At 41.1% G+C, this 26,528-nt stretch overlaps 1 protein-coding gene across 5 annotated transcripts in view; it reads right to left on the bottom strand.

The window, feature by feature from the left end:
• The window catches only part of CTNNA3 (catenin alpha 3), a 374,030-nt gene that overhangs the window by 65,106 nt on the left and 282,396 nt on the right, over positions 1 to 26,528 (bottom strand). For all 5 annotated transcript variants that reach the window (XR_013775088.1, XM_079312299.1, XM_079312296.1 and 2 more), the window contains one exon: positions 10,410 to 10,561. Coding sequence is in view for 4 of the 5 variants with exons in the window: in XM_079312299.1 (XP_079168425.1) it covers positions 10,410 to 10,561 (152 nt within the window). In the remaining variant the exon portion in view is untranslated. The remainder of the gene's footprint in view (positions 1 to 10,409; positions 10,562 to 26,528) is intronic.

The raw sequence follows: 26,528 nt of genomic DNA, 5'->3' as shown, positions 1-26,528 counted from the left end.
CCATACAATAATGGGGACACTGCCCTGTGTGCCTGGTCAACAGTGTGGGGACACTGCCCTGGTGCCTGTCCCTACAATGTGGAACTGCCTGTGCCTGTGTCCATACAATGGGACACTTGCCCTGTGTGCCTGTGGTCCATACAATATTGGGGACACTGCCCTGTGCCTGTGTCCATACAATAATGGGGACACTGCCCTGTGTGCCTGTGTCCATACAATAATGGGGACACTGCCCTGTGTGCCTGTGTCCATACAATAATGGGGACACTGCCCTGTGCCTGTGTCCATACAGTGATGGGGACACTGCCCTGTGTGCCTGTGTCCATACAATAATGGGGACACTGCCCTGTGTGCCTGTGTCCATACAATAATGGGGACACTGCCCTGTGCCTGTGTCCATACAGTGATGGGGACACTGCCCTGTGTGCCTGTGTCCATACAGTGGTGGGGACACTGCCCTGTGTGCCTGTGTCCATACAATAATGGGGACACTGCCCTGTGTGCCTGTGTCCCTGCAATAATGGGGACACTGCCCTGTGTGCCTGTGTCCATACAATAATGGGGACACTGCCCTGTGTGCCTGTGTCCATACAATAATGGGGACACTGCCCTGTGCCTGTGTCCATACAATAATGGGGACACTGCCCTGTGTGCCTGTGTCCATACAATAATGGGGACACTGCCCTGTGCCTGTGTCCATACAATAATGGGGACACTGCCCTGTGTGCCTGTGTCCATACAATAATGGGGACACTGCCCCTGTGCTGTCCATGAGCTGGAGGAAGCCCAGCACACTGCAGAAGGAATGGGATTGCTGCTCTGGCTGCAGGGGCTGGCTGGGGCAGGGTTGGTGACAAAGCCATTCTCAGGGACACACAGCTGTCTCTGTGAGCATCCCCAGCTGCCACAGCCTCACTCCAGAGGCTTCCAGCTCTCTGTCCCTCACGTGGACATGCTCTGCCTTATCCTCACATGGAATTGTGACTCCTTCTGTGGGTGGATTTAACACTGCAGCAGATTCCAGGAGATTTCAAAGGCTAATCACACTGGCCCATATGATCATTTCTCATGTGCTATTTCACACTGGACCATGTTCAGCAAAAAGGAAGGCTTCTACTTTCTAAAAAATTGTGTTCAACTTGCTAAATAATCAGTTTTTCTTCTGCTTTCCATAATTCTATGCAGACTTATTCATGGATCACAAGGCACACAAAGTAATGAACTAATTTTAAATTAATATTATTGCTCCAATTTCCTAATTATTGAAGTATTAGGTATAGCAATTACCTTGCTGTTGTTTGCTAGGCTACACTGGAGGAATGGTGCAGTAAAACAGCAACTTCAACCCAATCCTTGTGCTAGAGGATGCACAGCACTCCCCTGCTGCAACACACTTCCCTTTAGTACTTGTTTATACCCCTTTTGTTGATAATATAGTGAAGGGACTCCTTTGTCTCTATTTTAAGAGCAGACTGTAAGTCCCAGGGTTTCTCAGGAAATTCAGTACATCAGTTTTGTCTACCTCTACAGGATTTTTCAGGTAAAAAGAAATCACAAATACCATCTTCCACTTGTCAGGCTCAGTGGAGGGTATTTTCTTTTTCCAATTCTCCAAAGAATTTTTTCCAAGGTTTTTTTCTTCTGTGAGTCAGTTTCCCTGTTATCAACATGTCTCCTTATGTCCACCTCCCTTCACCAACTGCATTCCAACCCTGAGCACACTTTCAAGGAAACAACCTGGTGTGATTCAAGTTGGCAAGCAACATTAATTTAAAAAAACCCAAACCAAAAGGAAAGAAACTGTCATCAAAAGCAGAACCTGAACTCAAATGCACCCATGAAATACTAAGGAATTCTAAAAACAGAAACCAAAATAACTCAGGGAAGCAATAAAGAACCAATTAATCCCAAACCCTTTCCACTGTCACGTTGCTTTATCAGCAAGGACATGCACAACAAGAGGACAGACCTGACACTGTGACACAAAAGTCAAAGCAGAGAATGGCACAGACACTGCTCCCCTACTCCTGTGCCAGCAGAACTCAGATCACAATCTAACACCAGATCACTCAGACCCCAATCTAACACATTATTATCATTAATTCCTGAAGTCCGGTGACATTCTGAACACATTTGTGATGCACCTCATTGCTTTTCTGTGCCACACTGAAAAGATCCATCCCAGTAGATAGAAGGTTCTGCAGTGATAATGGCAAGTGAGAAATTCCACCAAATGCACGGAGCTGAAGGAAATACAGCAAAGATCCCTGAGGCAGAACTGCACCAGCACTGCCAGGGCTGACTGCAGCATCACAGCTCTAGCCTTGGCCCTCCGTGCTGCTCAGAGCTGCAGTCTCCATTGCCAGCCTTGCCTTGCTCACACTCCACTGAGCCATGTGGCAGGAGGCATATTTTAATAGAGTATTTATGATTTGTTACATTTTACTGTGCTTCCCAGTTTTGGTTCCAGTAATTCAGTCCTTCCCTTTTAACAGCATAATATTCATTCCATTTCTTTAATATAATTTATATTAGACAGTAAGTACCAAATGGCAAGGAAGGAATACACATCACTTTTTCTTGCTCTAAGAAAAAAAAAACTCCGAGCAAAGATTTTAATGTTCCAGAAAAAATACTGTTATGTGCTTAAGTTTCCAATGAGCCACTAAACCAGAGCCATCAAATAATTCTGGAAGGTTCTGTCTTTCTGAAAGAGAAGGGTAATTTTGTGAACAATTAAAAGCATAATCATGTGTGACACTTACAATGTAATTTAATCCCTACACTGGGAAGAACTGACATTTAAAGCAGTAAGTAAGTCAAAACTGTTTATGCTGTACATAAGCATATTGACTCCTGTGTGTGACCCTGTAATCCCAGCACCAGGAGATTTCCATGGAAAGCCATGTAGCCAATTGCTGCTGAGGAGCTCTTACTCCACAGCCCTGCACCATGCCTATAGCTGTGTAGCTTGGGCAGAAGACAACCCAGAATGGCCAGGATGGATAATTACACATGGTTCTTACAATGGATGCAGTATGCAGCTGACACCACCACCACCATCTCTGTATCAGCATTTCTGAAATCATTTGTTATTTTTGTCTGTATCTACCCATGAAGTGTTTCCTTTTTTTTTCCTTAAACAAAACACAGCGCAACATCCTTTCCATTAGCTGACACTTAAACTGAAAACCTAAGGCAGGCTAAAGAAAACTCCATTCTTACATGAAAAAGAGGGGTCATACATTCCTGTGCTGAATGTAAACAATGAGGCATAAACACAGCCAAAAATAACAGAAGTATCAGAGACTAGCAGCAGCATGCAGTGTAGCAAGCAGCTTCCTTTTATAAGGAACTTTAACCCACACTATAGCTTTGTTTGACCCATCAATCCCCCACTACTGTTCTAACAGATAACATTAAAAAGCAAACAGTGAAGTCAGAGGTGTCTGGAGGAGGGCCCTGGGTAAGACTCCACTCTCAGGCTGGACCAGCTGATCTCCTGAGGGCCCTTCCCTCTGAGAGCCTCTGTGCACACTTCTTCCCCTCATGGAAAACAGTGAGACAAGTGAAGTGTGTGACAGGGAAAAGGAAGATGGAGTTCAAGAGATACTGCAGTATTTCTGCCTTGAAAAGAAGGCTCCATTAGCCATAATTTTTTGATAAAAATGTAAACCAGCCAAGTAGTATTAAAAGAATTTAAAGCAAGGGGGGAAAAACAAACAGGTGTTAAGGTACAGAAACTGCAAGTTGACCATTATGCCATCCCAGTGGTGAGCTCCTGGTACTGCTCTATAGACACACTTCATTTGCTCTCTGGAGTCACCAGGGTGCTGCATGGGAGCTGCAGCTTGGCAGAGGAAAACATCTTCCCCATCAGACCTGTACACAAGACTGGCCTGACAACACTGAGTGCTTTCTCACAGGCATATTGCAGCTGCAATCAGAGTCTGCTCCTGCAGCACATACATAAAACAGCACAGCAGCTCTACATCCTGCTCCTCAAAGCAGGGGCAGCTGCTTCTGGCATTCCTCTGCACTGCAGGATTCTCTGTAGTGAGGTAACAGAACACATGGACATGGCAGAACCATTTCAGAACTGTATACAGGAGGATAAAGGGGGCACTGCTCTAGTCACTGTTCATTTTGTATGTTAAAAGAACCCAGAATTTAAAATCAGTCATCTCCCTGTAAAGTCTGAGGGAACATCTGGAGCCTGGGAGTGGGGCAGCAGTCAGAAAGATGTACAAAGAACCAAAAAGTTAAAACCTGTTAAACTCAAAGTGCAGAAATGCAGAAGAACACAAAAGCAGACAATTTCTCTGGTCTTTTATAAAAAAAAAAAAGATCCACCATTTTGCAACTACACTGTGGATGGGCTCTACTTCAATGTTTTAGCAAAGGGGACCTGAAGAAGGGGGAGGAGGGGGGCCATCCACCCTTGAGTGAAATAATATTTTATCTGTGCTCTGGCTTCCACTCCTGTGTCCCAGATAGGAAGGGTAAGCATGTGCTTTTTTCCTCCTCTGTCTCTCTCCCTCTATCTGAGATGTGAATACACTATCTGTTTTTAAAATCAATAAACTATCTGTATTTCTACTACACATTTTTTTCCCCTTGTGGGAACACCTCAGCTTTCAAGATCAGGTGTTTGCTATGGCAATAGAGGCAACTCCAAACTAAAGCTATTTCTTAGGTAACATTCTGCCCACGTGTAAAGGCAAATGGATGCAACTGTCAAGGATAAAACAAGAAGTTGGTATTATTTATAAACACACTACTGAGCAGCCTTTTGCTCTGTAAAGCAACCAAGTCATCAACACTAGTACACTGAGCACCAGAAGTTATCTGATCTGCTGAAGAGACTAAAGGCCCTAAACTAATGAAACTGAGACCTTTGAGAGTTTGCACATGGTGCAGAAACATGAAATAGAAGCAAATTGATATGTATAGCTGTTTGCCAGAAGAGAGGGATTTGCTTTATTTATATGGGAAGACAAATTCCCCTGGTACTAAGCAGATATTAGCATTTTTTAAAATGTCAGCATGTTACATGGAAATGTATGCTGAGTGTGTCCCAAAACTGTTCAGTACAGAGCATCTTGACAAGATATCTGCAAGGCAGAGTCATAATAATAATAACTGACTCTGTGATGCTAATACTGATTTAATTTATAACAAGTATTTGTACGTTATGAGAAGGCTTCCCAGGTATACTGTGAAGAACACAGACATTTTTAGAAAATATGTATGCAGGGGAACCAAGATATGAAAGGTAACCCATCTGGGACAGTGCTTTAACTTTTCCCATAATGGTACTTCAAGGCTGATGATGGTGACCTGAGATGCTAAAAGCCAGGTAATATGGCAAGGACAAGCAGCTGGCAGAAGCTTTTACTTGCAGGTATGCAAGTCGACTGTGGCACTAACCACTTTTAACTCACCTCTGATTTGGGTTCTACAGCACAAACTAACAGTCTCCTTTCATGTGACTCAGGATAAAAACCTGGAAAAGGAATCTTTATTAGACACCAGTATTTCTTCTGCACTCTTTTTTTAAGACATCACATGAGTACATTTTTTTTGCAGTCACACTGCAACCAGAGGTATCAATCTTTGGGTGACAGGACCGAAGCTGACAAGGAGCAAGGAAGGAAAGGTCTGACCTACTTAGGTCAGAAACAACCAGAAAGTGCTGATTGGTACAGGATCCAGTGGCTACCTACTGCTGCAGAAGTTCTGCCTCTTGTGCAGTTGGTGTAGGAAAGACAAACATGAAGAAAAAGGTTTGTATCAAACTTCTCAATGTGAGTTTGTAATGGATTAGCATCACTCCTGCATTTCAGACCAACAACAGTGAAGTTTAGCAAGGCTGTATGAACTGTTCCTCATCTGTCTGTTCCATGAGGTCTCAAGGCCCTCTTAGAGAAACAAACAGAACTGCAGTACATGTCTGCCTTTCTCATGTTTCCCTGTTTTGCTTTGTTTCCTTCAGCTTTTAAACAGAGGCTCAATTCATGCCTGTTACTGCCTGCATTGGACAGAATCTAACTCACTTGAACTACCAAAATAAAAACAGGCAGAAAACCCTGCATGTGCAGGATAATTCTGTCCTTAGTAAAAGCCATGGTAGAATTTAAACTAGACACTCATTAACTGAAAGTTTTGTACCACTTGCTACCTTCTTCTTGTCCTACAAGTTCCATGTTCTAAAAATTCCTGTTACACTGCTGGCTGTAAGATAATGAATTCTGCTGTGATGTCTCTTACAGAGATAAATCAACTGTACTGAAGAACTCACACACTCTGTTAAGGATGAATTCTTATATCTCTCTAAAACAGAACAAAAAAACACACCAGATTTGCAAGCAACAGAAGTAAAAAGGGAACCCATACCAAGTGTATTCTGAGAAAGCCAAAACATAAGAAGAAGCATTTATGCTGCAGACTCCTGAATGTGTAACTGAACTGAGTTTGACTTTCCAAAGGAAATTACAACACACAGTAAAAGACTGGTAGCTAAAGAAACAGCAATATGAAGAATTGATTGGAGATGCAGGGAGGATCTAATTGAAATACAAGTATCTAGGTAAGACAGAAAAGAATAATGAATGATTTTCTTCAGTTTTCAGAAGGGGCTGGGGATGGTGCAGGGAAATCAAGGAACAATGTGCAAAACAAACTCAAAAAGCTTAACACCATATACTCTTGAGGAAACCTACAGTCTCCATGCCAGAATCCTGAGAGAAACAGCACAGAGAATACCCATTCAGCAGAAAGGATTTTTAAGAAATGCTTTTGTGTTAAGAACAGCAATTTCAATGCACATTCTCCATTTCTTACAAAATTAGGGAACATGGGTTCCTAAACACTGCTTCCATGAATGTAAGAATAGTAAAAGCATTTTGCATAGTGTATGAACCTTCTGCCCTCTTTTTTGTCTCTGTAAAACCTGAACAGCTTCTCACTGGTTTATCCTCCAAAAAGAACAAAGTATTCTGTGAAACTTTTGACTTGGTGACTTTGTTTCCACTGTTCTTGCTATAATTGTTAGGATGACTGATAGTGCTTCAGCTACCAGTAGTTATTATTCTCTGAAGTAATTTCTTTCCATCGAGTTTATACTCTAATGGGATATTGCTAGCTGTTACTTCAATCCAGTTGTCTCATATTTTTCAACTAAAAAAGCCTTCATACAGAAGTTTTTTTTTTTAAGTTCTACCATTAATCTTAACATTCTGCAGGATTTAATATGTATTGTCTAAAAAACCATCAACCTGTTTCCTTTGACTTTTCTACATATTTCACAGAGCAGAACTAGCATTAATTGTACTATCTAATCTAATAGATTTCTGCAACATCAATATTCTGATTAAAGTGTTATCCAGATAATGTACAAATGCTCCTGTGCAAGATCAAGCCCAGAAAATCTCCAAGACACAGCAAAATGGGATGGCTAGAGTAAAAAAATGAGGGAGAACTGTGGATACTCCCTAAATCAACCATCTATTTATTTCAAATCAACAGCTACCACTGCATTAAGCAGTCCTTGCAGGTGAGCAATGAAAAGCTTCTTAAGGGGAGCATCCTCCTGGTGCTCCAGAGGGACTTTATTGCAGCTTAGCAGGACAGCACACCTGCCTCTCTGGAGCTGCTCTCCAGAGAGGTACATTGTCCCTTCAGGACTGCAATGAGTGTGCAGTCAATGTCCAAAGCTTGGACATTGAGATGCACAGCTGACCATTTGCATTAACAATAGTACTGGGCAGCATTTTACAGCTAGAACTCCATTTTTAAATACAATCTCTCTGTGTAATGACATATTTGAAATGCTTTCTGAGAAACTGATCTGGAGAACTTCTGCTTTTACAGCCACACTGAAAAACTGCCCCCTGTGAATGAGTGGCCTCAATTATTTTTTGATCATCGAGTTCTTAGCCTGATTCATCCCAGCAATCAATCCCCTGTAATCAATGAGGTGCCATTCTCTGGCACTATCAGCACTTTGGCCACAGAACATTTCATTTTCTCACCTTGGCTGCTACACTGACAGTGTTCATCTGAGTAACCACCAGATTTACTGGAGCTTCCAGGAAACTGGCATTGGCTGGAATGTACCTAATTAGGAGTGCAAATACATCCTGACTCAGAAAATGAATGCCAGGGTTTCTCAGCACTCTGGGCTGGCCATCACCATCTCTAAGGGCTGCTGGACTAGCTAACATTTTACCATACTCCTGGCTGTGGCTGAACAATAGTACAAAGCAAAAGTTTTTAAGGAGAAATCTCGCATCCTTTCTAACAGTTGTTTTAAAATCTCTTGAGCTCTCCTTAAGACTTGGAAAGCAGCACTGGAAGATGGCCCTGACAAAAGGGATTCTGTTCCTACTGCCCACTCAGGAGTTGTGCAGGGACTCATGACTTTATGGGTACACAGTGCATGTGCTTCACACTGGGCACTTCCTGGCCCTGGCCTGCTACAGTCTCTTCACAGCTGAGATTTCCCCCCAAACTACCCACACACAAACACCCACCATACAGGACTCTAAGAAAACACAGTGTCCTGCAGAGTTGTGTCTGCCTCTTCACACAAACTGACTGAAACCTTGTTACGCTCCTCAGCACATTTCCCAATTGCCCAAAAATGCAAAACTCCAGGAAGAAATGCTCAAGTCATGATCATGGAATTCAAGCCTAAGAAGGCTGGACATGCAGAAGATTCAGATCTTGCTGAGAAACATGAGCGACTCTTAGAAGACCCAATAGCCCCTGAGACACTAAGGGAAAGGAGGGATGAGCAGCACAGGCTGAATGAAGCTCACCTAGGGAAAAACAAGATATCCTAATGCAAACTTGCTAGCCTGTGCTCACTGACACAGGAACTGATCACAGACCTAAGAGAGCACCACCCACCATCTGGTTTGTTTGTTCTGGACCTACATCTGGCTCACAAACTCTTACTGCTATGGGATGTGTGTTGGATGTTTCAGGGTCTCTCTTCAGTACACAAACAGCTTTCTAAATTACAACTGCAATAAGGATAGGACATTGTAATCATTTTCCACATTTGGATTCCCACTTTAACTTACACACTACAGCATGTTAAGACTGTTATTCAGAACAGTTTTGGCTGAAAGGGACCTTTAAAGGCCACCCAGTTAAAGCTCCCTGCCATGAGCACATCAGTTTGCTCAGAGGCCCTGCAGCCCAGCCTTGAATGCTTCTAGGGATGGGGCCTGTCCCATCTCCCTGGACAACCTGGGCCAGTGTTTCACCACTCACATGCTAATAAATTTCTTCCTATGATGGAGCTGAATCTCTCCTCTTCCAGTTTGAAACCTTTACCTTTGTCCTACCACAACAGGCCCAAGTGAAAAGTCTGCTCCCATCTGATTTATCAGCCCCCTGTAAGTACTTGAGAGCTACAGTATGGCCCCCACAGAGACTTCTCCAGCCTGAACAGCCCCAGCTGTCCCAGCCACTCCTCATGGGAGAGCTGCCCCAGCCTCTGATCCTTCCTGTGCCTCCTCTGGACCCACTCCAGCAGCTCCCTGTCCTTCCTGCACTGGGACCCCAGGGCTGGAGGCAGCTCTGCAGGTGGGGTCTCACCAAAATGCAGCAGAGAGGCAGACCCACCTCCCATCACCTGTTGGTCAGGCTGGGCTGTAATAGGTGTGTATTCACAAGAAAAGGGATTTCTTTCTTACCATGTTCTCAACTGGAAAGTCAATGCAGAGGACAAACTTCCTTTAAACATTAATAACAATATAGATAGAGTTTTCAATCTTATTTAAAAACACAAGTGCTGAACACAGACATTGCAGCTCAGTTGTTTACCATTTTTTATGAAGATATTTGAGGTAAATTTTGCATCTGACAAAATTCTAAAAATTTTAAAAATAAGCTGCTCTGATTCAGTTTCTACTTCAGGAAAAAACTCAAGGGTGACCACAATGACTGTAATTTTGTAATACTGAAAGAAATCAGGTTAAGTCTTCTGGTGTTGGGCTCAGAGAACTTGGTAAGAGATTATCAGAATCACCTGGAAATACACTCTCTCCTACATTCCATGGGTTAAAGCTGAAGAGCTACAAGAAGATTGGCTTTTGTACCTGCAAGTCACTAATTACTCAAGTGAATGAAGATTGTTACCAACCAAACATAACTATGTATTTTTAAAGAAGTAAAGACATTTTTTCTGCAACATTCTGATGTGGTACTCAATGCAATTCTAGACTTCTGGAGTTGCAATCACACATGTTTCACTGTAACCCAAATTCCCCAGGTGAGCTCACCCTGGATGTGACTTGGGGGCAGTTCTCACACAGAGTTCTGAATGCTCCTGAAAATGCCCTGCCACCCTGACCCATCTCAGACACGAGTATGAAAAGAACAAGTGACAAACTCACCCGAATCATCATGACTGAGCACCTGATGTTGTGAATGGTATCATACACCTTCTTGGAAATGTCCACAAACTGGTTGTCATCAAACAGATGCACTGTGCTCTTGCTTAAGCTCTCCAATGCAATATTTACTTGATTAATAAACTCTGGAATCACTATTAAAAAAAAAAATTCAGTCAGCATAAAAAGGATAGAACATGCAATATATTTTCTTTCTGGCAAAACACCTGGCATTGATAAAAACTTTATTTTCTAAAAAGCATTACAGTAATAGTGCAATTACTTTTAAGTGAGACTACATTTGTAATTTTTATCACAGTTATAAAAATGCCCACGGTGAGCATGTAAGCTGTGGGTGGTTGTGCAGTACTACAAAGAAGAAGTAAGTTTTAAAAAGGGGAGCTGGGGAAGCAGTTGTGAAAATTTGTTGGTGATTTCAATAGCAATTTTACCCAAAGAATCAGGATGAATAACCTGGAACTACTGCTGAACAGACTCCCACTATTTCAGATCTGCTGTCAGTCTGAATGGAGATGTAACTAGCTGAAGATTGATGCTTATTCTCCAACTGAGAAGTCCCACAACTGTAACCTGAATTTACCAGGGCAATTCATCTTGTTTGATCCAATAAACAAACTGTGCATTCAGAGGCAGTTTGATATGCACCTGTGCTTTACCACAACAGCCTGGGCATTTTCTTCTGATGCTCCAGGGCCTTATTCTGCACAGTGCCTGGCAGCACTGCATCTCCTCAACCCAACACACCAATCTGAAACAAAGAAACCCATGGAGGGTACACAGATGGAAAATCCACCAAACACACAAGGACCCCAAACAAGCCCAGAACAAACTCATTTCCTGTCACGTGGAGTCTGAGGATATAGAAGAAACAAATGCAGGAGGATAAAACTCAACCTGTGTAATATTCAATATGAATAACAAACCTTGTGGTACTAAAGCTGTCTCTTTAGCAATGTGTTGGTTTCACATACTAATATTTTTTGTTTTCCACCCTTCACTCCACAATCCCATCCTGTGCAATTCACAAATTCTTAACACATGAAAGCAAAAATACCAATACAATAAATGTGGAACATTTCAGGCAAATTTTGACATCTATAATGTATCTGTAGGCAGACAAAAGCTTCAGCTGAAGACAACTGGATTTCCAATTTAGAAAATCTGGCAACTTAATACTTTAAGTAGTAGGAAAGGAGCTCTAATAATGCTTTCCCCCCAACTTTAATGAGGAGACACACATAACCCTTGGAGACACTTCAACTCATTCTCAAATTACCATAACTTCAATGCCTTTGAGCCAATAAGTGGTTACCACTTAATTGGAAAAACAGGGTATCTAAACTCAGTACTACCCTCTTCAGATTATCACTGGAATTGTCTCACCTTCAAAAAGGTCAGTGGAAAGACTTATAACAAAAAAGTACAGAAAAAAGACAAAGTACATTTTTCATGTGAACTAAGAAGAACATGTGGCTATGCATTGTTAAAAAGAAAACAACATATCACTGAGTGAGAACTTTTCATCATTTCCCTACTTTTTTTCCTCCACTTAAACAAAGATTTTGGCCCCTAGACTATCAAAATAATTCCAAGTGGAACAAACCAGGCTGCACTTGGATACAGAGCCACCCCCTCAGGGCCTTCCTCTGGCACCATTTCAGGTGAAGCTTTGCAGCAACAGCACCTTCACACAGATAATTAAAACAAAAACTATGCTGTAATTCTAAAATATGTACACACCAATCTGCTAATGAAGTGTGAAAATACACTTGGGCTATCAAACAGGCCTTATTTCCTGGTCATTTCCCCTCAAATCCAAGACTACTAGCATTCATTTCAGTTTTGAGCTCCCAGCCAATGACTCAAAAAAAAAAAAAAAAAAAAAAAAAAAAAAAAAAAAAAAAAAAAAAGGAAAAGCATTTTGGTGTATATATGAGTTCATAACTGACATCCAAAATACTTCATAGAGACAGGCAACCCTCTGAAATACCATGTAAAGTGGATTTGAATTACACCAATAACATGCATCTTTCCTGTACTTGACCTTATTTTTCTAGGCAGTCTAAATATAGGGGAGTAGTGGATGCAACAGGAAACAGTGGAAATGATTCATTTTTTCAGTTTTCAAAAGGAAAACTGAACAAGTAAAATTTAAAATATCAAGTGTTAGACAATTGAGAAGTACTAATTTTTTATGGGGATTTGTTTGTGGCATTTGGACAGTTTATTTCTGGGTTTTTTTAGGTTCTGTTTTGCTTCTCCTGCAACAAAAATTAAAAGCAAATTTCAATATGAGCATCTGTAATTCTGCTTTCCCTGAGGGGGAAGGTGCAGAAAGGAGGATGCTTAGAAAATACCAATATGTTCATAAGCATAATGTTCAAAGTCCCTAAAGTAATTAAAGATTTCACACTATCAAAAATACGTTCTTGAAATTACCCTAATTTGTTTTAAAATTCATCAAGTGTTCCCTAATTGCTCTGCTTTTTAAATAATACTATTCATATTTCCTTGTAGGCATGCCTTCTTAGTCCTCTAATATTTTTGCTTGATTTTGTCATCTTCAATCAAAAGCAATTAATGAACTCAGTCTGTAGTTTAACAGCTGGCAGGGCCCAGCTCTTCATACAGAAAACTCAACTTCACTAACCCCTTTTTTCTGTGCCTGCTGTTTCTAACAATAGAATGGTCAGGAGAGCAGATTATCAGCTTTGCAGGAGCCACTGTGCTCCCATCTTTCAATAGGGCTGTGTTAAGTCATGAACAGCACTCAGCATCCTGATATTGAAAAAACAACAGTCTCCAAAGCTACACTGTCCATGTGTCCAACACTCACCTAAAGGATGTTTCAACAAAACACACCTGAGCAGACAGGAGCAGTCACCACCTCCTAGAACTGACCAATTACTTCTTTTTTTAAATTCAAAATGTTTATGGGTTTTCACTTGGGGAAAAAAGGGGAATAAACTAGCAAAGCCACACTTGATCTCAAGGAAAAGAACTCGTGGTAAATAAGCAAAGTTTCCCTCCAGTGTTTATGCACACGTACAAAGACTGGTGCCAGCAGCCTGGGAAAAGGCTGCAGAGCTCCCACCAGAACAAAGAGGGAAGAGCTACTCCTTCAAAGGCAGCTTTGAAATGAAGTGAGGCACAGGCAGGGACTGCAGCTCTCTGTGGCACAGCTTCAGAGCCCAGCCACACACACTGCAGCCCTGCCACAGCTGTGCCTTCACTCAGCTCCACTGGCTTTCAACACAGGCCACAACTCCCCTGGGCATTCAGCCACCTGCAGACATCTTCTGTGTCCCAACAAATGTCATTAAAAAACATCCTTTAAAAAAAATTAATGTGGGCAAGTTGAAGTGAAAACACAGTTTTCCTCCTGATGATAAGAAAATCAGGGTAAGTTACTAGTCATGAATTAAGACTCTAAGAGGAGTAAAACCTCCAAAAAACCACCTGAAGACAGAAATGTAGTCAAGTAAGGCCAGAAGAGTTAATGGATATATGATGTACTAGCATGATAGCAGAGCACTGAAACAAAGCAGATGTGCAGGCAGGCAAGGTAGGAGGTGTGTGCAACCCAGACCTACATCACTGCACAGGTGGTGGCAGCAGAAGTGACTTGACTCAAGAGGTGTGTACCTCAAGTGTTTTATTATTCCCCCACAACCTGATCACCCAGCATGAAAATCAGTGTGGGGGGTATATACAGGCTGCTTCCAGAGGATTTCAGCAGTTTTCCAGCTGCAGGAATTCAGTGGAAGTGAAGAAAATTATGGTTGCCAGGATTAAAAACACAGCCACCTCTTAAATGTGAGGTAATACTAGAGAAAGTAAGAGATCTAGTTAACAGCCACACAAGCCTTTATTCAGTACTACTTTATTCAATTACACTCTTTAGATCAAATAATAGCTTGCACTTATTGTGATTAACAAATAAGTATTTGTTAATTTCTTCTGGAAAGGTACACCTAAGAATTTCAGATGGCAAGTACCTTGCCTACTCCAGTAAGCCAATTTTACATATTATGTCTATTCTTAATGTCACTTCAATCCAGAATGGTATAGAAAGAATTAAAAAATAAAATAATAAATAAATAAATAAACCAACAAAACATCTAAACTGAGGCAACTGTGGCAGCTAAGGGACACCATGTGAAACAAAAGGGATCTGCTGGCAGCAGCCTGGGTTCTAGAACCCAGCATGCAATTCAGAATGGAACAGACTGTTTCAGTGACTGAGAGGCTTCATTAGAGGTGTTCCAAAATACATTGCAATAGTAATGGAATTACTGCAAAAAAGGGCCCTGCACTCACTGCAAAAGGTTGAGCTGAGCAACACAAAGGTTTTGAAACTCCAACCACATGCGACCCTTACAAATCCACATAATGCAATGCTAGTATGAAGATCTGGCTACTTCTGAAGCTGATTTCTCTATGGTACAGACCCTTAATTCAAGCTTCTATTTCTGTGATACTGTGTTAAATTGGTAACTTTTTATTATGGCATTATATCCAAAGGCTTTCCAAGAGATATGTTTACATATATATGACATAAATGTATATGAATATGACAGAGGCAGAAGAGCTTTGTGTGCATTTGATATACCCCTTATATTAGCATGCACATTGAATCACCTTATTTGGGAACAAAGCTTATAGGTTTTATGCCAAAGACGTTTACATAAGTTCAGCTGAAACAGCTCCTATTGCTCGGGCAGTCTCAATCCTAGGCCAGTGTATGAGAGGCACAATTTCAACATCCCCCACTGTGCCCACTCTCCTCCTTGCCTATTTACAGCTAAAGATCTGTAAGTTATCCCAATGGAGTCTAGTATCCCGTGCTGAAGTTCCTGCATGATGACAGTGCAATACAACATGAAGCAGCCCAGGCAGAGGCCTGATGCACACTGAAAGTCTCCTGATGGAAGCAATCTGCAATCACTGACTGCTTCTCTAGCTCAGTCCTGTGCCAGCTGCAGTTGTGCACAAGCATTTTGCAGCTTGCAAAGCTGGCAGACTCACAAGCACACAGCTGAGCAGTTCATATACATCTGTGTAAGCATACAGAGAATTACCTAGCTATATCCAAATGGACATCACGAGTATTTTTGTATTTCTGTGTTTACAGCAGTTTTATGGTACTAGATCTTCACAGCTCACAAGGGTAAGATTTTTAGGAGTTAACTGTCCTGAATGTGAGAAAATATTGACAGTAAGTGAGACCTAGTTATTGGCAGTGTATGTAGTTAATGAATGACAATCCAGTCAATTGCTGTTTTAATTTATTTTATTCCTCCCCTAAACACACCCATGCCAGTGACTCAGCTTCCCACCTGGAGCACAGAGTTGTTTTGCTTTGCACCAGGACAGTTGAGATGCACACACCAGTCCCTACTCTCTGTCATGTAGGGGCACAGGGGATTGCTTTGGGATCCCTGGACTCTCCCCTACACAGGCAGCCTCTCCAGAGCCTGGCAAATACATGAACACTGCATCTGGAATGAAAGCAGTGCCTTGCACCTCAATATCACACTCCAAGGCTTCAGTGGGACCCCTCACATCTTCAAAGGGCTTCTTTGTGGCCATACTTTTGAGGGAGTAGGTGAGTTTCCCTCCATGAGGGGCTCATTAGAGAGAGGTCACAGCACCCAGAAGAGCAGAAAGATAACTTAAATCATTTACATAATCTTCCTGTTTTTGAAGCTCTCTACCTAACACATTTTGCTGCTATGCTCAAGGACAGACTGACCCACAAGATCCCAGATGAGAATGACATTTCCTCCTAGGACAGATGAGAAGAATTTTAGAATTGATTTCTCCTTCCTTAGCAGACAGTGTGGGCCTGTCTTGTCTCACCAGTCCCATGCTACAGCAGGGCATCCATGAGCTGCAGAAACAGGCACTGCTCCTCAATTCAGTTCACAGCCCAGCACACACCCTTTCCTTCATGTGCAGTCCCTGGGCTTCACTCAGAGGTATCTGCACTGCATGGAATGGCACACAGATACACAGAAGCCAAGACTAGTAAATACCCAAAGTCTATATCTAAAGAAACCCCAAACACAGCCAAAGCTCAGCCAGCAAGAGCAAGGAGACAATTAACAGATCAGGCAATTTCTACAGGCTGCTGACCAAATACTCCCAATTCAGCATTTTCCAAATGGACTGAGCAGGACCCAGAAAATGCCATAAAAAGGAAATTGAGGTCCTTGTGGGGGGGCAAATGACTTCATCCTACATAAGAGAGACTATCTGAACAGAGAGCAGCTTTTTAGTAATTGAAGTGGGAAAGAAAAGCCCTGAGAGTTTAATAAAAAATAAAATTAGAACCATCCCAAAGCTCTCCCTGTAGACCTTGTCTGATTGCATTGTAGAAGCACTGTGCTACAAACCACCCAAGCTAGAGAATGGTGCCAATTCACAAAAACCTTACAGCCACCCTGTAAGGGTGAGAGGTGGGAAGAAACAACAGCACAGCAGTGGTGCTCAACTTGGGAGTGCTTGGGAGTGGCTGCTTTTCATGCACTATAGTGACTTTATTTCAGGAAACACCAGTGGAGTTGCAGAAGCTCAGAACATGTAACTAAGCTATATTTTCCCAAATGTAACTATGCTGACAATGAGTTAGTCTTCAAAACACTAACAAACAATTTAAACATTTGATTTTGAAATGCAGCCAGCTATTTTGGTAGATACTAGAAATATTGTCATTTTAGAAATCTGGTTGCCAGCGGGTGTAGCACCAACCTAGAAAACCTGGATGTAACTGAATTAGCCACAAAGAATAAAACTGCATAAGATTCCGAGCTTTTTTTGGCCCAAAGACAAAAAAAAATTGCATATCTCACTGGGAAACATCAGAAAAATCAATGCAGCTTTTTAGGCACAGTCAGATACAGTATTTTTGACATATGTTAGCAAACAACAAAAACATACAAGACAAAATGTCCTTGGACAAAACATATTTGGGAAAAGGGCCACTACATTTTAGTTCTATGTCTACTACAACAGTAACTTGGAATAACTGAAATAATTCAATCAAGAAGAATTATTCTTCATGGAAGACTGCTGACATTTAAAAAGTAAGCACAAGAAAAATACATCTTGGTAGCCAAAAACCCTCAAATACTTTAATTACAGTGAAATACCAATAAATGCTGTCAACTGCAGAAAAGATGCCAAGAAAAAAGACTGTCCCTAAATGTAATATTCAAAGCTAGCCTCAGAATGATTGAGAAAGCAGTGAGCTGTGAAAGACTGGCTCTGTGTGTGCTTCCTGCCCTGCTGCAGCCCCCCAGAGCAGTGGGATCACAAACAGACCAGGCAGAAGGAACAGGAGCCAAGGGCTGCACGACAGCCACAGGGGTCAGTGGCAATCACTGCAGTGGATGTGGAATTAGGTCCTAATTGCTGAAGCCCACCATGCAAGCTTTCACTGTTAAAACTACACTGAAATGGATTGGAATCAACACTGATAAAGGGATGCTGGTACATTTAATGACAATGCTCAACTGTAGCATAGAATTGTTTGAGAGCAATAAACCTGCTTTCTGCAGAAGATGAAATACCCATGGGCAGCTTGTTTGTGGCCAAGGTGACAAACTCAAGTGGCTCCCTAAGGTTCAAGAACCTGAAGGGGCTGCTGGCACTCAGTATGCCAACCATAACTGCACCCTGCATTACATGTTCTGCCCTACAAGGAAACCTTGTCTTACTCAACTGCCTACCAGTAACATTAAAAAGAACCTTCAGTATTTACCTGAAATATCTCCATCAGTGAGACATTAATAAAACATTAATGACATTTATGGCTATTAGTGCTAACACTACTGTCATCAGCAGGGAAAAAGTTCTTCAGCTGTAGGAAGTTCTGTCCAGGAGCATAAAGGAACAGCTGGAGTATCACTGTAACAGGTACTGACTGCTCTGCAGACACACAGGGAGAACTCCAGCTGCAGTGGACTGCTGACACACAGAGGGACTGCCAATTACATTCCCTGCTACATACAATTCTGTGGAGAGACTATGGAAAGGCTATAAAAGTTCCAAACATGTTTTGTTCTTTACTTGGGGTTTAAGAGTTTACAAAGACTGACTACAAGAAAGCTTCCTCCCAACCTGCAATGCAGACAATTTTCCTACAAGACACAGAACAGCAGCCTATTAAAGATTCAACAAAGTCAGTTATCAGCCCACAAACAGTGGTTAGAATGGAATAAAACTACTCTGAATAAAAGAAGCATTATTAGAAAGTGAGTAAAACGACACTGAATAAAACTAGCATTGCTTCTAACACTATTAAGACAGAAACTCCAAAGGCATTTTCAGGTGCAGGTTCTTACTTGCCTTACTTATCTCACAGAATAAAATATAAGCAAGACAAGAAAACAAATTAAATAAACACAAGAGGACTATGCTGCTATTTGAAAGAAATCTGGAGCACTGCCGAAAATTCTACTATTAGCTCTGAGGAAAAGAAAGTAATTACCATGTTTTGAAAGGAGCATGATGAAGAGTAAACAAACACTGAAAAACAGAGCACCTACATGTTTGAAATGCCTCTTTGCCTATTTGGAAATGGACCAAACTAAACCACACAGATGGACTGCACCCATTTGCAATGCTTGACCACCATTTAATACACAATACTCTCTCCCATCTTATTTTGGCACTCCTGTTATAATCCATGTATCAACTTGGATATTTGGCATACTACCATTAAACATTGTTTATTTTACCATGAATGCTTCCTCAGAGATCTGCTTCATGGCATTTCCTGAAATCTAGCCTCCCCTTCCAAAAAAAAAAAAAAAAAATCATATCAAAACCAACAGTATGCCAATGATAACTAGAATTTCTCACTAAACTTGGTCTGACTTCAGACCAAGGAATCAGTTTTAGGCAATTATTTTAAGCCTCCCTAAAAGCCAAAAATAAGGTTCCTGGATAACAGTAATGTTCTGGTACAAGGAATGCTACTTGAAGCTTCAGGTCAGGAAAGAAATTACAAAATTGAACCATGAGGAAACAAAAACAGAGCCCCCAACTAAACAACCTGTTCAAACACCTATGGGCATTCCCCAAACATGCCTGTTGATTAGGAGGGTCATCAACAGTTTACTGCCTAACGTGGCTGCTAAGGACCAGTACTCCATAAGCAAAGCATGGCTGCTACTTTATGGTGCCTGGGAAGGGTGAGGAATTCTACACAATACCCAAGATACAGCCTTTCCCATCTGCTCACTGAAGCTGTCTACCCATGAATTTTTAATGCCTGACAACAATTAAAAAGGAGTGTGAGTGACAGACAGGTGTACATTCCTGCATGAAACTCCATGCCAAATGCTTCAACTCTGATGGAAGCATTCCTTACCCTTTGTCTGCTACCTACGGCATTATTCCAAACACCTGCAGCTGTCTAACAGCACTGGATAAACAGAGGTAGCTGGGGGTTCACATTGACTGTGACACAAAACAAAACCCCCAGCAAACAAAACCTGCTTCAGAGAAGACCCTGCCCAGCAGTGGGACTCTGCTAGAAAACAGAATACAGTCCCCAAAAAGCCAGGAGAAGCCCTATTTACAGAAATTTATCTGCCATATAATGCATTCTATGCCACTTCTCCAGATACTGCCATGAATGATGGTGGACAGACTGAGAATAGGTGAACAAAATGAAGACAAGCTTATCACTTATGATTTAATCAGAAATCAATTTTACTACCTTAACAGATTTATAATCCAAGCATACATACACAGGCATATATAAATTCTACTGAATTATGCATATGCTCCCCCATCAAGAGCTACTGCATCACTTCCAGATCTAAAAGTTCCTGGTTTTTAAGGAAGGAAGCATGAAGAGCTGAGGGCATATTGCCAGACAGGAATCTTCAACAGCATGGAGTTAGATGTATGCAGTTGGAAATATTATTGGAGGGGGGAAAAGCAATCATCATTTTATGATCATGATAGGGCATGTCACAAAATTAGGACTTTTACTGTAAAACACAAAAATGTATTACATGCAAAAATGAAAACTGTGAAAGGTGCTTTTTATAAAGTCCAGTTAGGAAATTATCTCTATGAAGAACTTGAGAGAGCTACAGTTGAACAAAAAGATATTGCAATTTTTCAGGTCTAAGGAAATTCTTACTGAGACTGGATTCATATTCACAATTTAAACCAAAACAGTCCTCAGAGATACTATGAAATGGGTGATGAACTTTCAAGCACTGATGATTTAGGAAATCAAGTCACTCAGTTCACAATGCTGCTTAGGAGGCAAATCATGCTGACATGTAAAAGCAAACAGTCAGATGAGTGGCAAATCTCAAAGTATTCCAAAGTCCATACTGGGAAAACCCAGCAGGTAGATCTGACCACTGGCTCCAAGACACATGAGATAAAGCCAGAGCTGGTTATTAAGAACTAAAATGCTCCTACTGCAAAAAGGTTGTAAAGAAAAACTTCAGCTTCTGTAAGAAAGATGACATCTCCAACATATTTCACTCTTCTAAAAGACAACAAGATGAAAGGATTCTTTGAATATGGAATGGCAAAGGAAATAAATAATCAACTGTGCCTGAGACACAGCAAGTTAATCATGGACAAGTGCAGACACAGCATGCTCTAACTCCCCAAAAATGCAAAGTAAGAACAGCATCAGGGTTTGTCGGTGCAAGACTGCAAGATAAGCATTGTGACAACAGTAATGAGATAAGAGGGTGTCCCAGAGGCTCTGGAAAACAGAGCTGGAAGTGAAGGAAGTGTCCTTAATATTACAGAGGTCAGGGCACTTAAGAGCTCATGCAAGAAAGTGAAATGAAGGTAATGGTTTTGATATGGGCATAGAGATAACTTTGTGCAAGTTCAAGAGTTTGCTTCAGTTAAAAACTCACAGTAAAAGGAACAGCAGGAGTTCTCTGGTCTTATCAGCTTAGGGAAGGGCTGGCAGGAATGAAGGGACTCTACTGAACCAGACCAGTCTTGTGGTCCTTAAGATCTAAAAGAGAGGCATGTATTGAAAGGAATATATTGAAGTTAGACAGACACTGGAAAGTCACAAGTCACTTCTTAATGTAGCTCCAAGTGAGGGAAGATTTATCCCAAAATGTCACACACAATGACGACAGAAGGGCACAATTCTTGAAAAAACCCAACAAACCAACCAACCAACACCCCAGGCCACAAAACACTGAAGAGAGAGGAAAAAAGAGTCACTACTGCCCACTAGTGTACTGCCATCCTCACTTTCCCTGTAAAACCTGTGGCAATTGCAGAAGCAAAGGCAGCACTGGTGCTCAGGGGAGTTCTGACTTCAGGGAAGGCTTCTCCATGTGTCCTCTGCTCCAAAATCACACTGCAGGTAAACCAGGCTTCACCAAATTGGTAAACTCATTACCATGGGAACAAGATCTAGAATTCACTCAACATCCTCACTTTTCCAGTTCTTCCACCAATGTCACTCAAGCCCAGTGCCACCTCCCTCTCTCCCCGTGCAAGTTCCATGGAGCAAGGCTATGTGTGCCAATTCCATGGCAGGTAACAGAAAGGCACTTACAGTCCTAATCCAGGAACATGGCCTAACAACCAAAAAGGCAGCAGGACTCAATTGAACACCACAGAAACAAAAGTAATTCCCTTCAGAAAGATGCATTTATTTTATAACAATGCTGCAATGACTAATATTTCTCTGGAGAAGGAGGAAAGTTCCTGGAGACTCTGAGTATGTTCAAGCAGTGCCCTGAGCAGTGTGTCTGTGTTGGGCATTCTGAAGCTGTCCCTGAGCACAGCCTGGGGGAGCAGTGCACTCAAGAGCAGTTTCTTCTCAGTGCTTTCAATGACCCCCAAGTGCACAGCATTTTAAAGAAGCAGATGTGTAATTAAAGGCACCTTAACACCCACACAGTGCCTATAATCAACATGGGCATTACACTTTCGTTAACAGTGAAGCAAAGATTTTTGAGCTAGAGGAAAAGAAGAAGAGATTGGCAAAAAGAAATTACAATGTTCAGGATCATTTTTTGATTTGCTGGAACACAAAAAAAAATCTTGGTATTTCCCCCTATTTTTCAAAACTTCTTACATCAGAAACAAAATCCAGTTTTTAAAACCAAACTTTTTAGCAGAATTTCACAGAAGGATCAGAACAGAGCCTTAGCAAAAAAAAAAAAAAAAACCACCTCACTGCAGACTCCACAAAATTGAGATTATTGACTGTACTGGAGTAACAGCCACAAGAATGAATGAACTTAAGTTACAGTCAGCCTGAAATCTGCTTTTTTATGAGTTACATGATAAGTCATTCAAATAACCTAAGTGTTTTTCTTGCCCTATTTTTTTTCCTTTTAGCCCTTACAATAATTCTGCTGAATAGTTTCTTATAACCTGTTCCTTCTCCAGGTTGCACACCAATTTCACAAGTTGACCAATTCCATAACCTTGCCTGCTTAAGCCTCTCTCCTTCAAGTGTTTTGGGGATTTTCTTTTTTTTTTTTAATGTATTTTGACATGACAAGAGTCAATCCACTTCTTCAGCAGTCTTTGGGTTTTATAAGCAAGAGAAAAAAATAAAAAAAAATCACTGAATACTAAATACTGACTTGGACAGCAAGTATTCTCTTTAGATCTCGTTCTGACAGGGATCAACAACTGGTAAAAAATATCTTTTTATTAAAAACTTGTCATTCTAAATTAATAAAAACTTATGATATCCTGTGTGCCCCACAGAATAAGTTTCATTCACCTCATTTTACCACCCCTAAATAAATAGTTCAGAATGAAGTTGGCCATATTGGTGTCTTTTTTCTACAAGAGGTAAGGACCTTCAGCAGCCTTTAATGCCCTGTAAGGATTCTGTCTGAAGATACTGCTTAGGAAAAGCCAGTGAAGTCTCTGAAGTGCTTCTCTCTTCCCATGCTGGCTCACGTGGCTTTGCCAAAGATGGCAAAGTAAGCACTGAGTGCAGGCAGAAGAAAACAAACAGTCCCCTCTTGCATTTCCTCTCTGGAGGGTGCCTTTTAGGGAAAAGAGTCACATTTGTGCAGAAGAACAGACAATCCCTCCTGCAGAAGACTCGAGGCAGGGGACAAAGAAACCTGGCAGACATTTGACATAAGCTGCTGTGACAAACCTGTAAACTGGAATTGAAAAAGGCAAGTGAAGCAGCCAGGAAAACACAAGCCATTAGTTTGTGCACAGCCTTGCAAGAAATGGAAAAGCTGAACAAAAAGTCCAAGATGGAAGGAGCTTGTATCATGAAAGCACCAGTGTCTTTTAATAGCTAAGATAAATCAGCTTTTCCCAGAGGAAAGCAATGCCGTAGATTTAATCCACCCTGCAGAATCAATTCATAAAGCACTGTACAGGGAAGCTCTGTTTCAGGTGTAGTAGAACAGTGTTAATACAGGGCTGTGCAAGTCCCACATTGAAAGGGCTATGAAGGGAGAGACTGGAAGGTGACCAAAGCAGCAGTCCTGGGACCAGGAATAAATAAATAAATGCATTGGTGCAAATGCAAAAATTAATTCATATTGGCACACAATATCATGTTAAAATATGCTGCTAAAAAAGTAACTGAAGCCTGTAAAAATTTTGAAGAAAATCACTGAACCCAAACCCAAGCACTCCAGAAGAGGTCTGAAAGCATAATGTCTTTAGCCCACTGCAGACTTGAGGCAGTTAAAATACTTCCCATCTTTGTCTCCACCCTCCTCCTTGTTTTTTACAAGATCTGTAGACATCTGAGTACCTAAATAATTTATATATGCATTTACACATATATACATATCATTATACTTTGGCATTAAAGTAGAACTGCAGACCAAATTTACAATACAGACTTTTTCCTCTATCAACAGATATATGCCATAATATAAATTGTTGACTTAAATTTAACTGCTGCAGACTGTGGCAGGCAATAAAATAACAGAGGAGACTGGTATTTAGAAGTACAGAAGATTACTCTTCCAGTTCTGAAGCAGAAATACCTTAGGATTTTATAAACAGAGCTCCTAAAGGTCTCATTTTGCTTGGATACAACAGTACACCTACAGGAAGCAGCTGATTGATAACACACTGGCCATGATCACATAACCACCATGCCCAATGCCTGCCATGCACACAGAGAGTACATCAGGGGATATCAAGGCTGCAAAGACAATGGCAGCTCTGGCATTATTTAACTTCCAGAAGCTCAACTCCACATCACAGATGGGGCTTTTACAGAGCCTCACTGTTAGTCTTCTTGGGGCTTTCCTCCTTCTTCAGGAAGAGGGTGAAAGAGAGGAACAGGATAAATAACCCTGAGAAAGCAGACAACCCATTGTATGGTGATGGAGAGATGCACTTGGCTGCCAACAGCTCCTATGTGCACCAGACTACACCCGAGCCAAGAAATTAAGCTCCAGTTTTTAATACTCATTTTGTGGCAGTATTAAGATACTACTGTTGAATAGCTCACTTTAAATATATTTAATGTCTTCCAGATGAGACAGATTCAGTCATCTTTTGCTCTTTCCTTACAAAATGCAGAGAACTATACATGTTTCTTTTCTTATAAATTACCTCATCATATATTCTATAATTTAACCTTGATCTTTGTTTTAACCAACAGTAAATATATCTGCCCCTCTTTATGCACATTTTCTCCATTCTGTTACTTTCAATTTGCATCCCTCCTATTTTTTCTCCCATTCACTCTGCCATTTTTGTTTTTGTTTCTCTGCTATATGTATGCTCCTTGTCTGTAATTTTGTTTCCACTAATTCTATACTCTGCCTACAGTAATTTCTCATCAGTAACACATGAAGGATGCCCTTCACTGCCTGAGGTTATCTGTGAGAGTTAACTGAGGAGGTTATGGCAGCATACATACATAGTTCTCTCCTGGTGGAGTGTCCCCTTGCTATCCCCTGGACCTGAAAGACCCAGCTGGGACAGAATTGTTCAGGTTACACCTGTGGGCTGCATCCTACCTGCATTTCACCTGTAAGCTGAAAAAGTTAAACAAAACCAAGCAGCCCTCCCACAGCTCAGTATCTGTTCATTGCAGATCATATAAATATAGGTGAAAATGAGAATTACATGTGCCTCTTTTCCACTCCTACTGACCAACAAAGACAGTGAATTCTTTGAAGTACTGCAAAGTCATGCGAGATGTGACCATGCTTGATGCCCCTTGCAACAAGCAAACATTCCAATCACAACCAGTTTTATGCATGTCTTCTGTAGACAGACAGGTTTAGGTATTTATCATATGTATTACTGCCAAAGCACAGCTACAGAACAGAAATCAATGTCAATTCCTAATGTCTTTAAACACTATCAGTTTCAAGAAAAGCAGCCTCAGCTTTTACATGAGAATCAAAACTATGCTTTTCTATGCTGCTTCCCTCTCAGTATTTGTCAGAGTACTTCCAGAAATCATGAAAAAAGGAGTGTAATGGTGAAAATTTTTCGATTTTCTCATCCAAATATCAGAAAGCAAGATAAAACCAAGCAAGTCTACTTAACCTCTTCCCACTGTTCTCTTTGCCACTTCAGTGCAATGTCAGTTTACTCTTGTTCACATGAGGACAGTCCTGCCCTGGACATATTTGAACATTTTAAGAAAGAGCTCAAACAAAATTCTTGTCTTGTCTTGCAGTAAAATAAAGCAAATGTCAGTTAAATGTAAGGTACTAGACATTTATTTAGACTGACAGAGCCAGGAATTCGACCTCTGAGTTCAGGAAGCCAAATCCTACATTGCAGGGATGTACAGACTTGCCAGAAATCTCTTGGGAGCAGCTCAACCACCTACTATCAGACTTCCAACAATTAAAATCATGGAAGTACTGAGAACTCCATAGAAATTTTTTTAAATTACATATACGTTATGGAAAGCCAGAGATTCAGTTATGGAAAACACATGAACTGCTTGCAGAGTAGTGCAGCTACACCTCCTGTACAGGCATCTTCCAATATAGGATGCACTCTTTTTCAATATTATGGAAATGTCAAGGAGACTGCTAAATATTTTAGAAAGCTTCAAATTTGTTTTATAAAAAGACTTGTTGGGACACCTCATTACTGCTTAAGAGTCTTCAAAGT

This window comes from Erithacus rubecula (genome assembly GCF_903797595.1).
Source record: "Erithacus rubecula genome assembly, chromosome: 9".
In the NCBI taxonomy this organism is placed as follows: Eukaryota; Metazoa; Chordata; class Aves; order Passeriformes; family Muscicapidae; genus Erithacus; species Erithacus rubecula.
The sequence above is the reverse complement of the archived record's forward strand: the minus strand, read 5'-3'. Positions and strand labels throughout refer to the sequence as shown.